The 24,326-nt window shown below is 44.7% G+C and overlaps 1 protein-coding gene across 6 annotated transcripts in view; it reads left to right on the forward strand.

Moving 5' to 3' along the window:
* LOC116611752 (adhesion G protein-coupled receptor F5) overlaps positions 1-23,888 on the forward strand; it is a 39,450-nt gene extending 15,562 nt beyond the window's left edge. For 3 of the 6 annotated variants that reach the window (XM_048726039.1, XM_048726040.1, XM_048726038.1), the window contains 17 exons: positions 57-311; positions 6,423-6,669; positions 6,810-6,898; positions 7,184-7,495; positions 7,637-7,735; positions 9,109-9,215; positions 9,334-9,621; positions 12,789-12,935; positions 13,790-14,074; positions 14,154-14,327; positions 14,783-14,992; positions 15,787-15,943; positions 16,384-16,529; positions 16,972-17,226; positions 17,856-17,970; positions 18,100-18,249; positions 21,707-23,888. In XM_048726039.1, coding sequence (XP_048581996.1) covers positions 57-311; positions 6,423-6,669; positions 6,810-6,898; positions 7,184-7,495; positions 7,637-7,735; positions 9,109-9,215; positions 9,334-9,621; positions 12,789-12,935; positions 13,790-14,074; positions 14,154-14,327; positions 14,783-14,992; positions 15,787-15,943; positions 16,384-16,529; positions 16,972-17,226; positions 17,856-17,970; positions 18,100-18,249; positions 21,707-22,869 — 4,199 coding nt within the window. In that variant the 3' untranslated portion in view covers positions 22,870-23,888. Of the gene's footprint in view, positions 1-56; positions 312-6,422; positions 6,670-6,809; positions 6,899-7,183; positions 7,496-7,636; positions 7,736-9,108; positions 9,216-9,333; positions 9,622-12,788; positions 12,936-13,789; positions 14,075-14,153; positions 14,328-14,782; positions 14,993-15,786; positions 15,944-16,383; positions 16,530-16,971; positions 17,227-17,855; positions 17,971-18,099; positions 18,314-18,619; positions 18,662-21,706 lie in introns of all 6 variants that reach the window. The other 3 variants (XM_048726041.1, XM_048726043.1, XM_048726042.1) reach the window with 3 other exon arrangements.
* The last annotated feature ends 438 nt before the right edge of the window (positions 23,889-24,326 follow it).

A 24,326-nucleotide genomic window follows, 5' to 3' on the forward strand; every position in this document is an offset into this window, starting at 1 on the left:
AAAAATATTGAAATGTCTTTTCTCTAGAACAAATCTTATGTTTTTCGCTATTGCAGGGGATAATGTGACGTTCCACTGTCAGCTGCTAGGAGGGTTCCCGAAATCTCTTATGTTCTATCGCATCGTGCGCGAAGGTTCCCGTAATCCAGAGAACGTCACCTCCCTTACGCTATCAGCGCCAGCACCGCCTGAAAACCTGACAAGCCACACCCTCAAGTACCGCTGCCAGCTGTGTTCATTGAGCGGTGGTTATGGCTACTTGGACGTCTGGGCCAGCAGCCCACTAGCAGCACTCACTGTTTACAAAGCAGGTACCGTCCGGGCATTAATGCAAGTGAAATGGGCCAGAATGTTTAAATTTGAAATAGAAAAAGAGTGATATAATGCAACGAGAAAGAGCAATTGCAAGATATTTTAGAACTTTACGTGCGGAATTGCCTTTTTGCCTTGTTTAGATGGACTAGGTATGCGTGGCATTTAAAACTTGTTGAATGTGTCGCTACGCCAGTATTTCTAATCATCTTTACCTCGTTAAAAAAACATCATCGACTACGATAAAGGCGGTGGCCAAGATGATGTTGACTCGATACTTCGCTTAAACCCCAGAGAACATGCACTTTAGGTTTGGTCTTTTTTTTAAATGGCTCGTTGAATGTTTCAGTGCGCGTGTGGGAATAATTATCCTTACTCAGATGCGGAAGATTTCCCTGCTGGGCACTACGCTGCCGATGTTGTCAATAATTGGGATCTCGATCGCCTTAAGATTCTCAGTCTTTCTTCTCGTAAGACGGTAGAGGAAGTATAGTCCTCTATTCGTTGAGGGATATTGGATGGAAAGGCACATCATATTTTGCAGTCTGACTTAAAGTCGTCGCTCGTGAGCGCTGTCGTACGGGGATTTCATTGTTTGTATTGCCTTCCCCTTTTAACGTTTTAAATATTATATCCAATCACATCGGCATAAGCTTAACGTCTATTGTGCGGTGTATACATCATCAGTACAGCAATAGAGATTTCAAGAGTTATAGACGGCAGCGAGACCAACGATGGCAAAAACCATAGGATTACTTTAAAAATTTATGTTGTTCGTTAGTGTATTTTCATTAAAATTATTTTGTAATTTTCCGCCAAGTGCGGTCTGTTTGGCCACGTCCTTATAATCGTCGCTGTTGTCGCATCTTTAAATACCCAGCATGACATATCATCCGCGAAAGTAGGTAAGTCAGCCGTATAGTAATCGCATCTTATTGTATACTAGCCGCATCGTTACCGTATAGTAACCGCATCTTATTGTATACTAGCCTCATCGTTACCGTATAGTAACCGCATCTTATTGTATACTAGCCGCATCGTTACCGTATAGTAACCGCATCTTATTGTATACTAGCCGCATCGTTGCCGTATAATAACCGCATCTTATTGTATACTAGCCGCATCGTTACCGTATAGTAACCGCATCTTAATTGTATACAAGCCGCATCGTTACCGTATAGTAACCGCATCTTAATTGTATACAAGCCGCATCGTTACCGTATAGTAACCGCATCTTAATTGCATACAAGCCGCATCGTTACCGTATAGTAACCGCATCTTTTTGTATACTAGCCGCATCGTTACCGTATAGTAACAGCATCTTTAGTGTTTACTAGTCGCATCGTTTCCGAATAGTAATCGCATCGAGGCAATCGCATCTTTGTTGTAAGGTAATCGCAATAATATTCACATCTGTGCCGTATTACCAAATGTTTGGCGGTACATTTTTTAAGTAACTACAACTTAACCGAATACTACCACTAGACGCAAATCTACCGCATAGTTACCTCGTCTGTTACATGACCGAATACTACTACTAGACGCAAATCTACCGCATAGTTACCTCGTCTGTTACATAACCGAATACTACTACTAGACGCAAATCTACCGCATAGTTACCTCGTCTGTTACATAACCGAATACTACTACTAGACGCAAATCTACCGCATAGTTACCTCGTCTGTTACATAACCGAATACTACTACTAGACGGAAATCTACCGCATAGTTACCTCGTCTGTTACATAACCGAATACTACTACTAGACGCAAATCTACAGCATAGTTACCTCGTCTGTTACATAACCGAACACTACTACTAGACGCAAATCTACCGCATAGTTACCTCGTCTGTTACATGACCGAACACTACTACTAGACGCAAATCTACCGCATAGTTACCTCGTCTGTTACATAACCGAACACTACTACTAGACGCAAATCTACCGCATAGTTGCCTCGTCTGTTACATGACCGAACACTACTACTAGACGCACATCCACCGCATAGTTACCTCGTCTGTTACATGACCGAATACTACTACTAGACGCAAATCTACCGCATAGTTACCTCGTCTGTTACATGACCGAACACTACTACTAGACGCAAATCTACCGCATAGTTACCTCGTCTGTTACATGACCGAACACTACTACTAGACGCAAATCTACCGCATAGTTAACTCGTCTGTTACATGACCGAACACTACTACTAGACGCAAATCTACCGCATAGTTACCTCGTCTGTTACATAACCGAACACTACTACTAGACGCAAATCTACCGCATAGTTACCTCGTCTGTTACATAACCGAATACTACTACTAGACGCAAATCTACCGCATAGTTACCTCGTCTGTTACATAACCGAACACTACTACTAGACGCAAATCTACCGCATAGTTACCTCGTCTGTTACATAACCGAACACTACTACTAGACGCAAATCTACCGCATAGTTACCTCGTCTGTTACATAACCGAATACTACTACTAGACGCAAATCTACCGCATAGTTACCTCGTCTGTTACATGACCGAATACTACTACTAGACGCAAATCTACCGCATAGTTACCTCGTCTGTTACATGACCGAATACTACTACTAGACGCAAATCTACCGCATAGTTACCTCGTAGCTTTAACGTGCAGTTACTCCAATTCTGTGTCATTTTAAGCTCGATGGATTTTACTCAAATGGCTATGAAAGAAGTCCTAATGGAATCCAGTCCTTAAACCGTAATTGGCTTCGCTAACAAGTCGTTAACAGTTTTCAAGAACGCCGGGCGCGTCAGGATAACGCTCAGGAGGACATGCTACAGGGTTGTTAGTCATGAGGTCAGATGCTCATAAGACAAGACTTATATTCCTTTTTGTCTTATTTTTCTTATAATGTCGAGGCGGTAAAGGAATGGATCAGTAAACAGTGAATGATAGTAGCTACAGGTGCAGGCATCTGTCAAGCTGTCTCTTCCCTTTTGGAGGACAGCATCCAGGCGGATAAAGACCTAAACTCCAAACTCTAAGAAGCAGTGATCGGGGATTGACGATCCAACCCAACAATTCCACTGTTACCATCGAGTACAATGACGGTGACTTTATTGTTACTTTAACACTAAACATGCCCCTTGTTATATAGTAGGGACGTATTAATGTACTTAGGGACCACACCTTTTCGATAATAATTCTGGATATATCTGAATATGCAAGGGACCTGCCGGCCTTGCTGCCATCATTCCTCACACCATAGTAGCAAAATGGACTTCCAAATGGACGGAATATTCCTGAGCCAACCGAGACCTTTAAATTGACACTTAACACCAGCGACGTGAGGGTTACCGTCAAACCAAATGTCGCTACTGTCACCATCAAACAGAATGACGGCAAGTGCGGTGGTTTATGTCTAATAAAAAAAAAAACCTTGATAGAAGTTTTAGGTTTTAAATTTTGCCTCCAGCTGTAATTGGCTTCGCTAACGTGTCGGTCACAGTGGCCGAGAAAGTCGGGGACGCCAGGATACCGCTCAAGAGGATTTGTGACAAAAGTATTAGTCATAGCGTAAGGTAAGATGCTCATTAGAGATGACTTACGCTCCTTGATAATTTGCCTTACCTTTGCAAGGCAGTGAAGAGAAGAATATGTGAACAGCGAATGATAAAGCATCCGCCTGGTTGTCGCCCAGCATTGAGGGGGATGAAGGCGGTGAATGAGCGATAAGGTCAAAGAAATAGACCACAGAAATAGGGTGGCTACAGGCGATGAAGGAACGAATATGATCAAGGTGTGTTAAATAAGGGAGCAAATCTCACCAATTTTATACGTGACGTTTTAGTAATTTTATGATACTATTCCAGTGTCCTAGTTGCGAGTAAATCTGCGATTTCTGGAAGTGACTTTACCTTCTGAACTCGTGGTCACTTTTGCCCCTGGGAAGGAGACCAAGTATTTCGTAGTAAAGATCATCGACGACAATATTACCGAGTCGCCCGAGACATTGACACTTACCACCAGCAACGTAAGGGTGACCGTCAAACCAAAATTCACTACTGTCACCATTAAGGACAATGACGGTTAGTGCGATGTTCTTATTTGTTGCTTTGATACGCATCGTTCATGGTGGTAATACTGATGCTTTCAACAATCTGTGTGGGTGCACGTCTTTAGGGTCAAGGGTGGTTGAGTTGGGGATGGAAAGTAACATCTTCTCAACACTCATCTGGTTTTTATTATGACTTTCCTTAAGGCTCTACCACGTTGGTTCGAAAACTAATATTTTTTCCCCTGAAGCTTATATTGGATTTCTGCATACTTCTGTTTCTCTGCTCGAAAGGAATGGTCCCGTCAGAAGGGAAGGTGGGAAACATTGGTGACAATCAAACTTTCAGGTAGAATTTGTCCAAAAACCGGTATGCAAGCCTCTTAAAAAAGAGTAAATTTCAAAGCGCCATTTAAGATATACGGTTTCTTCAGGGTAAAAATTGGGATGCGGGGAAAATGCCGTCTAAAGGATGCAGTAACCGCACAGTTAACGAGAAACCTATGCGGTTAAGATGTGATTACGATACGGAACAGTCACTGTACGGTAAACATGTAGTTATTGTACTGTAAAGATGCGATTACCATATGGTAAATATGTAGTCACTATACGGATAAGAGAGATGCGATCAAAGTGTGGTAAGAGGCGATTATTGTACGATAAAGATGCGGCTACTATACGGTAAAGAAGCGGTGAATATACTGTAAAATTACGGTAACTACATAATCAAGATGCGGTTACTATACAATACAGATGCTGTTGTCATACGATAAATATGCGGTTACTAAACGGTAAAGATGCGTTTACTATATGGCGATTTATGCGATTACTAAAGATACGGCTACCGTACGGTAAAAATGCGGTTACTATATGATAAGAATGCGCTTTACTTAACAGTAAATATACGGTTTCTCTACGGTAAATCCTAAGATTCGGCTACAAGATGCGGCTACCGTACGGTAAAAATGCGGTTACTATATGATAAGAATGCGGTTTACTTAAGAGTAAATATACGGTTTCTCTACGGTAAATCTGTGGTTACTCTACTGTCAATATGCGGTTAGTCTGCAGGTAAAGATACGATAACTACATTAAGATACGGCTACTGTATGTCATTATGCGAATCTTGTTCTTGAGATGCGACCACTGTGCGGTAAAATGCGGTTTTTATTCGGTGAAGGTGGGCTTACTACTCTTAAAAGATGCGACTCTCTGTAGAGATGCAGTTACTAGATAAAGATGCGGTTGCTTGACGGCAAATGTGCGGCCACTTTACAATAAAGGTGCGGTTACTACTCGATGTTGATGCGGTTACTATACGGTAAATATGCGGTTACTATACGGTAAATATGCGGTTACTATACGGTAAATATGTGGTTACTCATCTGTGAAAATGAGGCTACAATAGTAGTAAATTGCGATGAATAAGGTTAAGACGATTTATTAATCATTACTGTTGCTGCTGGAGTGGATAAAGCTTTTTGGAATGAGGGAATGGCAATGCAAGTAACAATAAGACAGTGGTTGTGGCGCTTTTGAGATCAGTGCGAGGAGTTTGACCCGACTGTAAAGTTTGATGTGCTTTTCCCTCTAACGAATAATATAAACAATGGTGAAGCCAAAAATGGGGAAAACTATATTCCTCCTCTCGTCATTAGGGGAACATTCGGTAAGGGCGAAAGCCTGAAGATGATCGAGTTCCCAATTATTGATGACGACAGCGCCGAGGGTCCAGAGAGTTTTAGCCTTAGGCTGAGCAGCGATGATCTTTCCGTTACCATTCACCCAAGCACCGCTATTGTCCACATACTCGATGATTATGGCAAGGGCGCCGAAGTTAAATGCAGCAAATATATCACAAAGAAGTGATATTCCACCCGTCTGACATTATTTTTTTACAAGCTTATTAACTATTGCCTCAACTAACTGCTAATTCATTTGCTAATACAGTATTGTGAGCGTGCCATTAAAGTTAAGAAGACTATCTCTGAATAGTCGTCCAAGATTCAGAACAAGAGCTATGCAGAATTGCATTCTCCTTTCGCTAAAACTTTAATCACATTTCTTATTTTTCGTAGGGTTTCTAGACGTGGTTGTCAATGTTTCTGATAGCTTCCCTAACCCCGATACCACTGTGGAGTTTCTTTGCAAAGTGCCATTCGGGCCGCAGCGGCCAGACTTTCTCTGGCTCAAAGATGGACGTGTAATTGAGTGGGACGTACGTCACAAGATGGACACTAATACCACTCATGCGATATCATGGTCGATGCTGACCATACGTAATGTCACCGCGGGCGACAGAGGGAACTATTCTTGCGTCGCGAGGTAAGGGCCGGTTGTCTGTTATATGCTATCGTCATTATAATAAAATGATAATTAATTTAAGCAATCACCAGCAATCAAACATCATTTTTAGGATTGCCATAACTACTTTTAGTTTTTAATGACTTTCTCATGCGTTTCAGCAAATCTGGCTATAGCAGGAGTATCTACCAGCTCGTGGACGTCAGGCCAATGATTGGTATACACCCTCTTAGTATGACCAAGATCGAAGGTAAAATCCTTTGCACAGGCCCTCCTCCGACTGGCCATCAGATAGTACTTTTAAAAAAGGACGCCATATAAAACGCGCACAATACCTACAGCAGTTAAACAACGCATCTATCTCCATCGGCTAATTCGGACGAGTAACCGGAATGATTTTAATTCAACTTGTTAATAAAGTTTCAGGTTCAATCGTGGATGGTTTTTAAAATGACAGAAACAGGAATGATTAATCGCCATTCTTAAAACAAAATTGTATGGTAAGAACTAAAATGAAAATATCCTCCATTTTCAGGATCAGCCGCCAATATTGAATGTAACCTTCTAGCAGGCACCCTAAACTTCCTTAGTGAATCGTTAGGCGCTGCTTTGTTCCGTATCGTGGCATATCATCCCGATGGCTCGCCTATCCCCTACTTGTCAACCTTCCTCCCCACACGCCCTGGTGGCAACAGAAGCACGCTGACGGTCTCTAACGTGAAGGTCCCTTCTGGAAATGGCAGCAGCTACGTGGTGTCCTATCAATGCTTGCTATACTCAGGCAACCCACCGTCTTCACAAGTCTTTTCGCAAAGTCCTCTCTCCCGGTTTACGGTGGTCACTCAAGGTTTGTAACCCGCTTCGGATTAGAAGAAGATCGAATGTGCTTTGTGCTTTGTGATGTTGTTGATTTAGCTCAAATGTTATGATTCTTTTAATGATTAGCCGTCTAACGGCATGCATGCATGTGTTTCGTTGCCGTCGACAGATTACCCAAGGTGTCCAAAGATATCAGAGAGTTTTATCAATTGGCAAAGTACAGCGGCAAATAGCACCGCCGTTCAGCTATGTCCTCCAGATGCTGTTGGTAAGTTTATAGTTTACAGTATCGGGGATGGGAGAGTTGCTTAGGTTGAATGGTGCACCCTCCCTCTGTATGCACCCTTTCCTTTCTTTGCCTGTGTTTGCAAGCGTGCATACAGAGGGGTGCATGCAAAGAAAGGAAAGGGTGCAAACAGAGGGGTGCATGCAAAGAAAGGAAAGCATATGAAGAAAGGAAAGGGTGCAAACAGAGGGGTGCATGCAAAGAAAGGAAAGGGTGCAAACAGAGGGGTGCATGCAAAGAAAGGAAAGGGTGCAAACAGAGGGGTGCATGCAAAGAAAGGAAAGGGTGCATTCCTTTCTTTGCAATCACCCCTCTATATGCACCCTTTCCTTTTTTGCATGCCTCCTCTCTTTGCATGCCTACCCTCTGCATGCACCCCTCCCTTTCTATGCACCCCACCCTTTCTATGCACCCTTCCCTTTCTATGCACCCCACCCTTTCTATGCACCCCTCCCTTTCTATGCACCCCTCCCTTTCTATGCACCCCTCCCTTTCTATGCACCCCTCCCTTTCTATGCACCCCTCCCTTTCTATGCACCCCACCCTTTCTATGCACCCCACCCTTTCTATGCACCCCTCCCTTTCTATGCACCCCACCCTTTCTATGCACCCTTCCCTTTCTATGCACCCCACCCTTTCTATGCACCCCACCCTTTCTATGCACCCCTCCCTTTCTATGCACCCCACCCTTTCTATGCACCCCTCCCTTTCTATGCACCCCTCCCTTTCTATGCACCCCTCCCTTTCTATGCACCCCTCCCTTTCTATGCACCCCTCCCTTTCTATGCACCCCTCCCTTTCTATGCACCCCACCCTTTCTATGCACCCCACCCTTTCTATGCACCCCACCCTTTCTATGCACCCCTCCCTTTCTATGCACCCCTCCCTTTCTATGCACCCCTCCCTTTCTATGCACCCCTCCCTTTCTATGCACCCCACCCTTTCTATGCACCCCACCCTTTCTATGCACCCCACCCTTTCTATGCACCCCTCCCTTTCTATGCACCCCTCCCTTTCTATGCACCCCACCCTTTCTATGCACCCCTCCCTTTCTATGCACCCCTCCCTTTCTATGCACCCCACCCTTTCTATGCACCCCTCCCTTTCTATGCACCCCTCCTTTTCTATGCACCCCTCCCTTTCTATGCACCCCTCCCTTTCTATGCACCCCACCCTTTCTATGCACCCCTCCCTTTCCTGTACCTTCTCCCTCCATGCATTCCGCTTTATATATGATACAATCAATACACCCCAGCATGGACTTATGAGGGTATTCAAGTTAAAGCTGGTACAAGTTGACTTGATATGAATTATCAATTTGGAAGAGTTAAATGGTACTGATTTGATTTCAATAGGTCAAGTGACGCGTAAGTGTTCAAGTGTCTCGTCAATTCAAGCTGACTGGGGTTCCGTAGATTACTCAGGCTGTACGTCACATACGTTTAAGAAGCTACTTCTAGAGGTAGGAATATGTTCCATCTAAAGTAATATTTAGATTAAGGTACTGCCAAAAAAACGGAGCCTTAAATGAAAACTTATTTCCAAACAAATTCCTGGTGACTTGTGTCTTTGTGCTTTAGGCGGACGCAATCTCATCCGGGTACAAATCGTCTTTCAACGCCAGTCGTCTTCTCGAGGTGCTCGCCAACTACACTTCGCAGCCGCGGCAAAACGCTGGCATCATTCTTTACGGAGGCGACCTTGATATCACGATCAGTATACTATCAAAGCTGTCTGATTACATGGCGATAAACGCCACATTTCTCAACTCCAGTGCAGAACAACAGAACTTCATGGAAGTCGCAAGTAACGTGTTGGACCCTGAAAACGCACGATCAGTGGTTCAGTTGCAGGGAAACCAGAAAATGGTATGCGGGTCGTCTGTTATCAACATCATAATCATGACCACTACCAACATTTCTACCACCATGACCATCATCACCCTCCACCACAAAGACCGTGACGATCATCACCCACCACCATCACCATCATCACCCTCCACCACCATGACCATCATCACCCTTCACCATCATCACCCTCTACCACCATGGCCATCATCACCCTCCACCACCATGACCACCATCATCACCCTCCACCACCATGACCACCATCATCACCCTCCCCCACCATGACCATCATCACCCTTTACCACCATGACCATCATCACCCTCTACTACCATGACCATTATCACCCTCCAGTACCATGACCATCATCACCCTCTACCACCATGACCATCTTAACTCTCTACCACCATGACCATTATCACCCTCTACCACCATGACCATCATCACCCTCCACCACCATGACCATCATCACCCTCCACCACCATGACCATCATCACCCTCCACCACAATGACCATCATCACCCTCCACCACCATGACCATCATCACCCTCCACCACCATGACCATCTTCACCCTCTACCACCATGACCATCACCACCCTCTACCACCATGACCATCATCACCATCCATCACTATGACCCTTATCACCCTCCACCACCATAACCATCTTCACCCTCTACCACCATGATTATCATCACCCTCCACCACCGTGACCATCATCACCCCCCACCACCATGACCACCATCACCCTACACCACCATGACCATCATCACCCTCCACCACCATGACCACCATCACCCTACACCACCATGACTATCATCATCACCCTCAACCACCATGACCATCATCACCCTCCACTACCATTATCACCCTCCACCACCATGACCATCTTCACCCTCCACCACCATGACCATCTTCACCCTCCACCACCATGACCACCATGACCATCATCACCCTCTACCACCATGACCATCATCATCACCCTCCACCACCATGACCATCACCACCCTCCACCCCATTACCATCATAATCACCCTCCACCATGACCATCATCACCCTCCACCACCATTACCATCATCACCCTCAACCACCATGAACATCTTCACCCTCCACCACCATGACCATCTTCACCCTCCACCACCATGACCATCTTCACCCTCCACCACCATGACCATCTTCACCCTCCACCACCATGACCATCATCACCCTCCACCACCATGACCATCTTCACCCTCCAGCACCATGACCATCATCACCCTCTACCACCATGACCATCATCACCCTCCACCACCATGACCACCATCACCCTCCACCACCATGACCATCATCACCCTCCACCACCATGACCATCATCACCCTTCACCACCATGACCATCATCACCCTCCACCCCATTACCATCTTCACTCTCTACCACCATGACCATCATCACCCTCCACCACCATGACCATCATCACCCTCCACCCCATTACCATCTTCACTCTCTACCACCATGACCATCATCACCCTCTTCCACCATGACCATCATCACCATCCATCACTATGACCCTCATCACCCTCCACCACCATAACCATCTTCACCCTCCACCACCATGACCATAATCACCCTCCACCACCATGACCATCATCATCACCCTCCACCACAATGACCATCATCACCCTCCAGCACCATGTCCATCATCACCCTCCACCACCATGACCATCATCACCCTTCACCACCATGACCATCATCATCACCCTCTACCACAATGACCATCATCACCCTCCACCACCATGACCATCATCATCACCCTCCACCACAATGACCATCATCACCCTTCACCACCATGACCATCATCATCACCCTCCACCACAATGACCATCATCACCCTCCACCACCATGACCATTATAATCACCCTCCACCATGACCATCATCACCCTCCACCACCATGACCATCATCACCCTCAACCACCATGACCATCATCACCCTCCACTACCATTATCACCCTCCACCACCATTACCATCATCACCCTTCACCACCATGACCATCATCATCACCCTCCACCACAATGACCATCATCACCCTCCAGCACCATGTCCATCATCACCCTCCACCACCATGACCATCATCACCCTTCACCACCATGACCATCATCATCACCCTCCACCACAATGACCATCATCACCCTCCACCACCATGACCATTATAATCACCCTCCACCATGACCATCATCACCCTCCACCACCATGACCATCATCACCCTCCACCACCATGACCATCATCACCCTCAACCACCATGACCATCATCACCCTCCACTACCATTATCACCCTCCACCACCATTACCATCATCACCCTTCACCACCATGACCATCATCATCACCCTCCACCACAATGACCATCATCACCCTCCAGCACCATGTCCATCATCATCACCCTCCACCACAATGACCATCATCACCCTCCAGCACCATGTCCATCATCACCCTCCACCACCATGACCATCATCACCCTTCACCACCATGACCATCATCATCACCCTCTACCACAATGACCATCATCACCCTCCACCACCATGACCATCATCATCACCCTCCACCACAATGACCATCATCACCCTTCACCACCATGACCATCATCATCACCCTCCACCACAATGACCATCATCACCCTCCACCACCATGACCATTATAATCACCCTCCACCATGACCATCATCACCCTCCACCACCATGACCATCATCACCCTCAACCACCATGACCATCATCACCCTCCACTACCATTATCACCCTCCACCACCATTACCATCATCACCCTTCACCACCATGACCATCATCATCACCCTCCACCACAATGACCACCATCACCCTCCAGCACCATGTCCATCATCACCCTCCACCACCATGACCATCATCACCCTTCACCACCATGACCATCATCATCACCCTCTACCACAATGACCATCATCACCCTCCACCACCATGACCATCATCACCTTTCACCACCATGACCATCATCATCACCCTCCAGCACCATGACCATCATCACCTTTCACCACCATGACCATCATCATCACCCTCCAGCACCATGACCATCATCACCCTCCCAATATCTCCAACCTCTACCACAATGACCACAATGATCAACTATCTTATAACCAGCTCCACGTCTTGTATCATATGTCATGTATCTATGTTATATGCGTCTGTAGGGATCGTCCGGGCTGTGGGGGCGATTGATTCTAACTTGTGACTCGTTCGGGCTCGTGGTTGCTTCACGGATCACACCAGACACCACCCAAAAAATTTCGACGAGAAATATTGCGGTCGGAGTTAGCAATGTTGCAATAGACAGCAAGGTAAGGTCGCCATTTGCAAAAGGATAACCTCAACCTAGTCTAGATATACGATGTTTGCATTTTTTTGTCTTAGAAGCTCGCGCTACCGTGGCAACCAAGACACGTTCAATTAATTAATTAATATAGTATAATTAACACGTGAGCGTCAGTTTCGATTTGACAAACTTAATGATATAAGGCGGATTCCGTGTAATTCTTGTGGTATTGAAGTTTTTTTTACAAACTTTGCCAGTCAAGCATCTGCATTGACTAAACGAAGCTATAAAGTTAATCGCGTTGCACTATTTAACGCGCGATTGATATTGTTACGAAAATAAACGTGTCATGTGTTTTTTTGTAAGGGGAGATATTAGTCGTGCTGTTGGGGGTGTAGGGCTAGGATTATGAAGTGGATCATGTTTGTCAACAGGGTCTTTGTTCGTATAATGCCCGAATCCTTTCCGAAGGCTCGCGATGCACTACGCGTATTCGACATCTTTGGGCAATCTGTAACCAATGAAACGAACAAAGTCACTGTTGACAAACATCTAATAGCGAATTGATGACTCCCACAAAACAAACGCAAATGAGGTGTTGCATAACAAAGTGGTTTATTTTCGTAATAATATTAATCGCGCGGTAAATAGAAACACATTCTGCCGTGCTCCCTTGCACTGTTAAGGAGTTACTTTGTACCCATTTCCATCGGCTAATTCAAGCAAGTTACCAAGATATTTTTAGTCTTATATCGTCAATAACATATCAGACTTCATTCGTAGATTTTAAATTTGAATAAACCGCTGTATTTTCAATAATAAACAATAACAGTAGTGGGTGACTGACATTCTTTAATGCTAACATTTGTTTTCTTAAAGGCCTACCAAGATGGCCTGGAGTTCAGCGCAGGGGGAGGTTTTATCCATCTTCCCTCGGAAGTCTTCAACAAAACCAGCGGAAGTCACGTGGTCAACCTGGTTTACAAGTCACTAAGTGGTGTGATGAGGCTGGCGAGCGCGGCAAATAAGACTGCTAACAGTAGTCAGGGGGTAGGGGAGGGCCAACCTGTGTCTGCTAATACCACCATTGTGACAAGCGTGGTCGAACCTGAGCCCCCAAAACAACTCAGCGGCAGGGTCAAAATTGTGCTTGAAAATAAGAAAGTAAGTTCCATTTCCTTTTTAAAAAACAAAAGGACTTTATGATCCCCATGAATGTATTAATTTGTCTGGTCTCTTAAAGGTGTTTGACCCAGTCCCTCCCCAGACGTGTGTGTTCTGGAGGCCAGGAAACCCAGACAAATGGCTGACGCGCGGATGTAGACTGGTGACTAGCGAGTCCAACAGCCGGGTGACCACGTGTGAATGCGATCACCTGACCGTGTTTGCTGCTCTGCTAGACCCATACGGGGGAAAGGTACGCTGGAGTTTTAAAAAGAACTGTCTTGGTGGTGCAATGACATTGGACTCAACTCAAGTTTCTTGTTTGGGATTAAGTTTCGACTTCTAGGAAATCATGTTTAAATCTCTTGATATGTCACTCCTATATTTAATGAAAACTGAGGGAAAGTTTCGTTGCTTTTCGCGAATTGTTCTGTGAAAAGCGAAAGGGGTAGACATATCAGAACTTTATGATCTTGCCAAAAATCAGTTCTCACACAGGAGGACGACACAAGCGCAACAAAAGCAAGAATCGGACAAACTCTATTGGATGCGTAAGAATGTTTTTGCGTACCAATTATCAACGAATGCTGAATGTGACAGTAAATATCTTTTAACTGACAGTTCTGAGGTGGCAGGAGCATATCGCAGTCATAAGCGATAAAGACCAGCACAGCTCATGGGAATTTTCCTTGATCTCTCATCTTTCAGATCTCGGATGCAGACCAGAAGGCGTTGGAATTGATCTCTACCATCGGTTGCGCGATCTCGCTCTTCGCCATCTTGCTGACTATTATCCTAACTGTGGCGTTCTGGCGAAGTGTGCGCAGTCCGCGAGCTATCGTCCTGCTCAACATCTGCCTCGCGGTGGCTGCCGTGTGTATACTTGTGATTGCCGAGGGTACAGCGCGAAATTCACAGGTACATGAAGAAAGAAAACATTATTTCCTTTCAATGTATCTCACTGTCGTAGAAAGGTTGCAAGACACCAGCAATCTTGCTGCACTATCTCCTCCAACAATTTTCTTTTGCAGTTCTTTAGTAAATCATCTTATCGTCTCATCATCGTAAAAAAGGTTGTAAGGCGCTGGCAATGTTGCTGCACTCCATTACTTCAATGCATGCTTGTAAAAATACGTCAGTATGAGTTGATTGAGCGTTTGTGTGCATTGCAAAACAACTCCCTGCAGCTGCACCTGGCTAAATGGGACAAATTATATGAGATGATTGAGTCTTAAATAGATTTCAGTTGAACAATATTAATATATATTTGATTTAGTAAAGTATGTTGCTCAGTAAATGGGGAAGAGGGGCCTTCTTTTTTTTGTCTTCTTTGGGTGAGGGGAGGGGTGGGAGAAAGGGGGAGGGATGGGAGGTTAGAGCTGGAAAAAAAGGAGAATAAAGTTTTAAATTGAAATGTAATTTACAAGTTAAGAAAAAGTCTAAGGGAAATAATGAATGGAAAACCTTGTAATAATGGAAAAATGTGTAACAAAAATGTAAAAACAATCATAGAAAATCTCCATGTTATGCAAGGGAGTAAATTCGAACGATTCTTTAGTTAATCCTCTCATAGTCTCACTATCGTAGAAAGGTTGCAAGGTACTGGAAATGTTGCTGCACTATCTCCTCCGACCATTTTCAGTTGCATGTTATGCAAGGGAGCAGATTTGTACAGTTCTTTAGTTAATCCTCTTACCGTATCACTATCGTAGAAAGGTTGCAAGGCGCTTGCAATCTTGTTGCACTATTTCCTCCTGGCCGTATTCTGCTGGATGTTGTGCGAGGGAGCTCTTTTGTACATCATCATTGTAAAGGTGATCGGAGGCAAACCCGAAGAGAAAGTCAAGTATTTCTTGCTCTTCGGATGGGGTAAGATCATAGGAGATAAAGCTATAGAATTTCGTTCTTTTGCTGTAGATTAATATGGACGTGTGGCTAGGGGCCAAGAAGCAGGATCAATATTGGACACGTAGGCTTCTGTTTTACCTATACTATATAAAACATTTTTCTCGGATTCTTGGTTTTACGAATATGCATCAGGTAGCTGGGATGGACATTTCCCCTTAGTTTTTATGGGACTCATTTTTGGTTCAAATGTACTTCAGATATAAGTCATCACCGGCGCTTCGGTCAGTGTATACTCTTGGGAATTCCTGTGTTACTGCAGTTGAGAGCCTTGTAACCATAATCTAAAGTAAAAAGTGATTGAAGACCTATCGGCAAGCGAGTCCATTTTCTATTCTCAAGCAAAATGTTAAAGCAGATGTTCAGTAAAGTTATCGCAACCATTATGTTTTTTCCCTTTCCAGGATTCCCTGCGATAATTGTCGCTATTTCACTGGGTGCGACCCAGACTAAAGGGTACGGTTACCACGGCGCCCAAACCGCTTGCTGGCTTTCGGTGGATAACGGGCTCATTTGGGCATTTGTTGCGCCAGCCCTTGTGGTTTTGATGGTAAGATTCGAATGTGAGAGCATATGTGTTAAGAAAAGATTAATAAACAATTTAGATATATTCCATTACTTTGTTGCGTACATTGTCTTTACTTACGGACATCGCGAGATATTATTAAATACGATTCACATGTGACCAATAGGTTAAATCCAAATAGGTGTAATTTAGTAAGGTTCTACTGGCTAGAGTCCTTAGAGGTCTTTTAGTTCCTCCAATACCGGTTGATGAAGTGAGCTAAGAGACACATTGTAAAATTGTAAAAAAAAATTAAGCCGGATTGCCTTATTCAAGGAGACGAGGTATTCACAGACCCCGATGTAGAGAGACAGTCTCTTTTACACCCTAAAAACCTGTCCCTGGATGAAAGCCTTCAACTTGAGTAGCGTAGCTCAAGCGACTGAATATAGTGTCACTTTCTAAATATATCACGGGATTACTCTAGATCAACATTATCGTCTTCGTTCTGGTGTTGCGTCAAACAATGGGAACACGTCATGTCCAGAACAAGTCACGTGATGAGAAGCTTCGCGTGGCTGTCAAGGCAACCGCCGTCATCCTTCCCTTACTGGGGATCACGTGGTTATTCGGTCTGTTGGCCTTCAGCGCGGAGACGGTCGCCTTCAAGTACATCTTCGCCATCTTAAACTCGTTGCAGGGGCTGATGATCTTTATCTTCCACTGCGTCCTCAATAAACAGGTGAGTCACCGCGTGGAAAGTGTTATTCATTATCTTTATCCTAAACTGCGTCCTCAATAAACAGGTGAGTCACCGCGTGTAAAGTGTTATTCATTATCTTTATCCTAAACTGCGTCCTCAATAAACAGGTGAGTCACCGCGTGTAAAGTGTTATTCATTATCTTTATCCTAAACTGCGTACTCAATAAACAGGTGAGTCACCGCGTGGAAAGTGTTATTCATTATCTTTATCCTACACAGCGATCTCAATAAACAGGTGAGTCACCGCGTGGAAAGTGTTATTCATTATCTTTATCCTAAACTGCGTCCTCAATAAACAGGTGAGTCACCGCGTGTAAAGTGTTATTCATTATCTTTATCCTAAACTGCGTCCTCAATAAACAGGTGAGTCACCGCGTGTAAAGTTTTATTCATTATCTTTATCCTAAACTGCGTCCTCAATAAACAGGTGAGTCACCGCGTGGAAAGTGTTATTCATTATCTTTATCCTACACTGCGTCCTCAATAAACAGGCGAGCAAATTGCATGACGTGAAATGTGTTATGCGAGGGTAATTGAACGGAGTTCGATTTTAAACTAGTCACAGGCAAAACCGGAAACCTTTTAGATTCCTTTCTTTATTTTTACAGATACAAGACGCTGTGAAAAGGCGGTACCAACAATTGTCCATTTCTGACTCATCCATCGGAAATACGAAATCCAGGTCTCAAGACAAAATAGTCAAGATTGACAGCCGCCCATTAGGTATGAGTAGCTTGCCAAAACTAACAAATAATAAATATAGGGACGAGACCTTACTGGGGGAAGAGGTGGCGAAAAATGTTTATTGTACCAGGGATAATGATCACCTGTCACGGTTAATCTATGTTCCAGGGCCCAAGACAAAAACGAAGAACGAATATGAGATGGCACCAACAGACTCGTCAACAACTCTACCCATTAGCAATAAAGTTCAATCCCGCACAGGGGCATCTACTGTCTCCAACGATGACGTCTGTGTCCATTTATCTCAAGATGATTTCCGTAAGGAGACTGACGCTTGACGGGATGACTCGCGTATACCACGCGCTTGCTTTACACATTCTATGTAAGCAACGTAAGACGATAACCGTAAGGAGACTGACGCTTGACGGGATGACTCGCGTATACCACGCGCTAGCTTTACACACTCTATGTAAGCAACGTAAGACGATACCCGTAAGGAGACTGACGCTTGACGGGATGACCCGCGTATACCACGCGCTAGCTTTACACATTCTATGTAAGCAACGTATGACGATACCCGTAAGGAGACTGACGCTTGACGGGATGACACGCGTATACCACGTGCTAGCTTTACACATTCTATGTAAGCAACGTATGACGATACCCGTAAGGAAACTGACGCTTGAAGGGATGACTCGCGTATACCACGCGCTTGCTTTACACATTCTATGTAAGCAACGTAAGACGATATCCGTAAGGAGACTGACGCTTGACGGGATGACTCGTGTATACCACGCGCTTGCTTTACACACTCTATGTAAGCAACGTAAGACGATACCCGTAGACTGACGCTTGACAAGAAGACCCGCGTATATCCGGCGCTTGCTTTACACATTCTATGTAAGCAACGTAAGACGATATCCGTAAGGAGACTGACGCTTGACGGGATGACCCGCATATACCACGCGCTTGCTTTACACATTCTATGTAACCAACGTAAGACGATATTCGTAAGGAGACTGACGCTTAACCGGATGACCCGCGTATACCACGCGCTAGCTTTACACATTCTATGAAAGCAACGTAAGACGATACCCGTAAGGAGACTGACGCTTGACGGGATGACCCGCGTATACCACTCGCTTGCTTTACACATTCTATGTAAGCAACGTAAGACTATACCGGTAGACTGACGCTTGAAGGGATGACTCGCGTATATCCCGCGCTAGCTTTACACATTCAATGTAAGCAACGTAAGACGATACCTGTAAGCAAACTGATGCTTGACGGGATAACCCGCGTATACCACGCGCTTACTTTACACATTCTATGTAAGCAACGTATGACGATACCCGTAAGGAGACTGACGCTTGACGGGATGACCCGCGTATACCACGCGCTAGCTTTACACATTCTATGTAAGCAACGTAAGACGATACCTGTAAGGAGACTGACGCTTGACGGGATGACCCGCGTATACCACGCGCTAGCTTTACGCATTCTATGTAAGCAACGTAAGACGATATCCGTAAGGAGACTGACGCTTGACGGGATGACCCGCGTATACCACGCGCTAGCTTTACACATTCTATGTAACCAACGTAAGACGATATTCGTAAGGAGACTGACGCTTAACCGGATGACCCGCGTATACCACGCGCTAGCTTTACACATTCTATGAAAGCAACGTAAGACGATACCCGTAAGGAGACTGACGCTTGACGGGATGACCCGCGTATACCACTCGCTTGCTTTACACATTCTATGTAAGCAACGTAAGAATATACCGGTAGACTGACGCTTGAAGGGATGACTCGCGTATATCCCGCGTTAGCTTTACACGTTCAATGTAAGCAACGTAAGACGATACCTGTAAGGAAACTGATGCTTGACGGGATAACCCGCGTATACCACGCGCTTACTTTACACATTCTATGTAAGCAACGTATGACGATACCCGTAAGGAGACTGACGCTTGACGGGATGACCCGCGTATACCACGCGCTAGCTTTACACATTCTATGTAAGCAACGTAAGACGATACCTGTAAGGAGACTGACGCTTGACGGGATGACCCGCGTATACCACGCGCTAGCTTTACACATTCTATGTAAGCAACGTAAGACGATATCCGTAAGGAGACTGACGCTTGACGGGATGACCCGCGTATACCACGCGCTAGCTTTACACATTCTATGTAAGCAACGTAAGACGATACCTGTAAGGAAACTGATGCTTGACGGGATAACCCGCGTATACCACGCGCTTACTTTACACATTCTATGTAAGCAACGTATGACGATACCCGTAAGGAGACTGACGATTGACGGGATGACCCGCGTATACCACGCGCTAGCTTTACACATTCTATGTAAGCAACGTAAGACGATACCTGTAAGGAGACTGACGCTTGACGGGATGACCCGCGTATACCACGCGCTAGCTTTACACATTCTATGTAAGCAACGTAAGACGATATCCGTAAGGAGACTGACGCTTGACGGGATGACCCGCGTATACCACGCGCTAGCTTTACACATTCTATGTAAGCAACGTAAGACGATATCCGTAAGGAGACTGACGCTTGACCCGCGTATACCACGCGCTTGCTTTACACACTATGTAAGCAACGTATGACGATAACCGTAGACTGTCGCTTGACGGGATGACCCACGTATACCACGCGCTTGCTTTACACATTCTATGTAAGCAACGTATGACGATATCCGTAAGGAAACTGACGCTTAACGGGATGACCTGCGTATACCACGCGCTAGCTTTACACATTCTATGTAAGCAACGTATGACGATACCCGTAAGGAGACTGACGCTTGACGGGATGACACGCGTATACCACGTGCTAGCTTTACACATTCTATGTAAGCAACGTATGACGATACCCGTAAGGAGACTGACGCTTGACGGGATGACACGCGTATACCACGTGCTAGCTTTACACATTCTATGTAAGCAACGTATGACGATACCCGTAAGGAAACTGACGCTTAACGGGATGACCCGCGTATACCACGCGCTAGCTTTACACATTCTATGTAAGCAACGTAAGACGATATCCGTAAGGAGACTGACGCTTGACGGGATGACCCGCGTATACCACGCGCTTGCTTTACACATTCTATGTAAGCACCGTAAGACGATATCCGTAAGGAGACTGACGCTTGAGGGGATGACCCGCGTATACCACGCACTAGCTTTACACATTCTATGTAAGCAAAGTAAGACGATATCCGTAAGGAGACTGACGCTTGACGGGATGACCCGCGTATACCATGCGCTTGCTTTACACACTCTATGTAAGCAACGTAAGACGATATCCGTAAGGAGACTGACGCTTGAGGGGATGACTCGCGCTAGCATTCTTTATAAGCAATGTATAAATCAACATAAGGTGGGAAAAGGTATGTTGAACGCCTCGTGAAACATAGTTGCGGTGACGTTCCGAGCGTTAGCCCTTAGTCGGAGCAAAAAAAGACCTTTTGCTCCGACGAAGGGCTACAATCGAAACGTCTGCGCAATTACTGTTTCACATAGGCATTTGTGTGTAGGTATGTTAAAACATACCTTTTCAACCTTGTGTCGATTTATTTCCTTGTCTACACCACGCCTCAGACAATCTAGTTTTTCAACAGCTTGTCTGAAGTCTTTCTAGTTATACTATTTTGTAAGCAATGTAAGACAAATTGCTATAAAATAAATAGATTTGTGTGTATTTTTCTCAAAATACAACACATCGCAATCATCCTCTTCTTTATAGAATACCCTGACGAAGGCAGTAATGGCTGCTCGACATATAACGAAATCCAAGACCCGACCTACGAAAACAGTAAAATACAAGAAAGTGATGAAAGTCCACTTGACGAAAGGCTGCTCAAGAGAGATGCCGGTTATATAAATCCGCTGATGTTAAACGACAACGACTCGACCGATGACGTTTATATTGGTAAGGAAGAAGTTGAAGAAGTAGATAAACCAGAGGTACAGCAAGGTGAACAAGATGAAAGATATGATGACACACTTCAGTTGCGCGGTGGCCCAAGAGATTTCACAAGGGTTACCAGGAAGTTTAGCAGCAGCACAAGAAGTAGTAGTAGTATTGGTAGTAGCGATAGCCAGGTGACCGTGAAGAAAGCTTTACCTTCTCCAATTGATAACAAAACCTTCACTTATGATGACACCCCAACTCATCCGAATGATCTTATAGCCGGCCAGGCAGTTCGACTTGATATCGGCGCGTCTGGTGACGTCCAAACGCAGAAAGGTCGACTTGACTTCAGCGCGTCTAATGACGTCCAAACGCTGGAAGGTAGATCTGATATCAGCACGACTGCTGACGTCCCAACGCTAGAAGGTAGATCTGTTAGCAGCGTGTCTAGTGACGTCCCAACGCTAGAAGGTAGATCTGATAGCAGCGCGTCTGGTGACGTCCCAACGCTAGAAGGAAGATCTGATAGCAGCGCGTCTAGTGACGTCCCAACGCTAGAAGATAGATCTGTTAGCAGCGCGTCTAGTGACGTCCCAACGCTAGAAGGTAGATCTGTTAGCAGCGCGTCTGGTGACGTCCCATCCCAGTCCCTTGCACAGGACCCAAGTCAAGATATGGACGATATCTCAACTGAATTTGACTACGGCCACCCGCTTGACAAGTTATCATTCACGACAGGGTCATCCGGAATGAGTGACAGGGCCCAGGAATCGGACTCGGACACGGACCTGGTGTACCGAATTGCTGTGTCAGGGGAGACTGATTCAGAACCAGAAGGGGAGTGGTCAAGGCGAACTTCGACGATTTCTATCGAGAGCAATGATTCAATGGGTGTTTTCTATGAGTACTCGCTCATTGATGTCAAAGAGAATGAAGAGAATGAAGGAAAAGACGTAGTTTTCCTAGGTTCAAAGCCTTTAGAGTGGAATGCATAACCGCAATTGTGGATTATGCTCTAATCGGATCTCGTAACCTTTTGTGTGATCCCTAAGTATTACATGACGAGTCGAGTCTATCTCACTAATACGATGTCTATTTCATTAATACGATGTTGATTTGCTTATTTCTTTCTTTGTTGGGCGGGTCAATATGACACAGACCAAACGGCGTTCTAGTGTCGTATTTTTGTGTCGTTCGACGAATAATATTGACCTTAACCAAAGGCTAAGACGACGACATGAATAAAATTGTGTCCGCGTTTGGCAATTAGTTCCAATTCAGTTTAAATGGAAAAAGCTAACATCAGGGGCAGAAACATAAACAGAACATCATAATAAATAGGACATCATTTCTACAGAAGCGAACGTAGTTATAGGAGTTTTAACGTTGTGGTTTGCTGTAAAAACGTCTGACATTCATGAGGCAGTATGTAATCTCATGTGTTTCCATTTAATTACCAACCCAATGCTTTTTTTTCGCGTTGCCGTCGTCGTTTTGTCAGGTACCTAATGCGACGTTAGCACTCCGTTTATTGCGCCTGAAATTGAATTAACAATGAGAAACTCGACCCCAGCTTAACTGTGTAACCACTCTTTGGCCGAAACATAGAACAATGACCAGAACAATGCGACTCTAGCACGCCGTTTTCATTAACCCATGAAACAAATTGTGATAGTCAAAGGGTAAGAGCCAGTAATAAAACACAAAAAGAACAATATAATCAGAAGACAATAAAGTGTAATACGTCAAAGTGTAGTTCACGAGTTAATGAAAATCACTCTGATCTAGGCCTTACCTGGTTTAACTCAAGGACCAGTGGGTCTATTTAAATAAAGTCAGAGCTTGTAAGAAATTGAATAAGGTTAAAAGGCTAATAAGTATAAGGTGTAACGCTACATCGAAAACTATTTGATGTGATGCAACATAATTATATATACAATTTTACAAGGTATATTTAAAGACATAGCAAGATAACCTTTTTAATGAAAATAAATAAAGCATTTTCGTTGACAAATAGTTGGTTGAAATGGTTATTTTCATTGGCCCGGTATAGAAAACAGCTTTAAAAGCGTACTACAGGGTTTAGACAGGAGCATACTTACAAGACGTTTTAAAAGCTCTCGACCTTACATCGGGTTACTGGCGAGTTGTAGTATGTAAGTGCCGCACAATTGTCTAATTGATTGACAGTAAATCGCGTTAGATTTCCGAATAGAAGCACACTCATTAAAAGCCACAGCGAGTCAATTTCACGAGTCGACGCGATTTATATTTGCGAGTTGCAGTCTGGGTCCGTTGGTTGATGTATGTCGATTTTCCTTGGCGAGTTGTCTAGTTACTGCATCTAGTTACTGCATGGAGTGGTCGAACATGAGTGGCGAGTCATGTCTAGTTACTGCATGGAGTGGTCGAACATGAGTGGCGAGTCATGTCTAGTTACTGCATCTAGTTA

Source organism: Nematostella vectensis, chromosome 4 (genome assembly GCF_932526225.1).
Source record: "Nematostella vectensis chromosome 4, jaNemVect1.1, whole genome shotgun sequence".
Classification (NCBI taxonomy): domain Eukaryota; kingdom Metazoa; phylum Cnidaria; class Anthozoa; order Actiniaria; family Edwardsiidae; genus Nematostella; species Nematostella vectensis.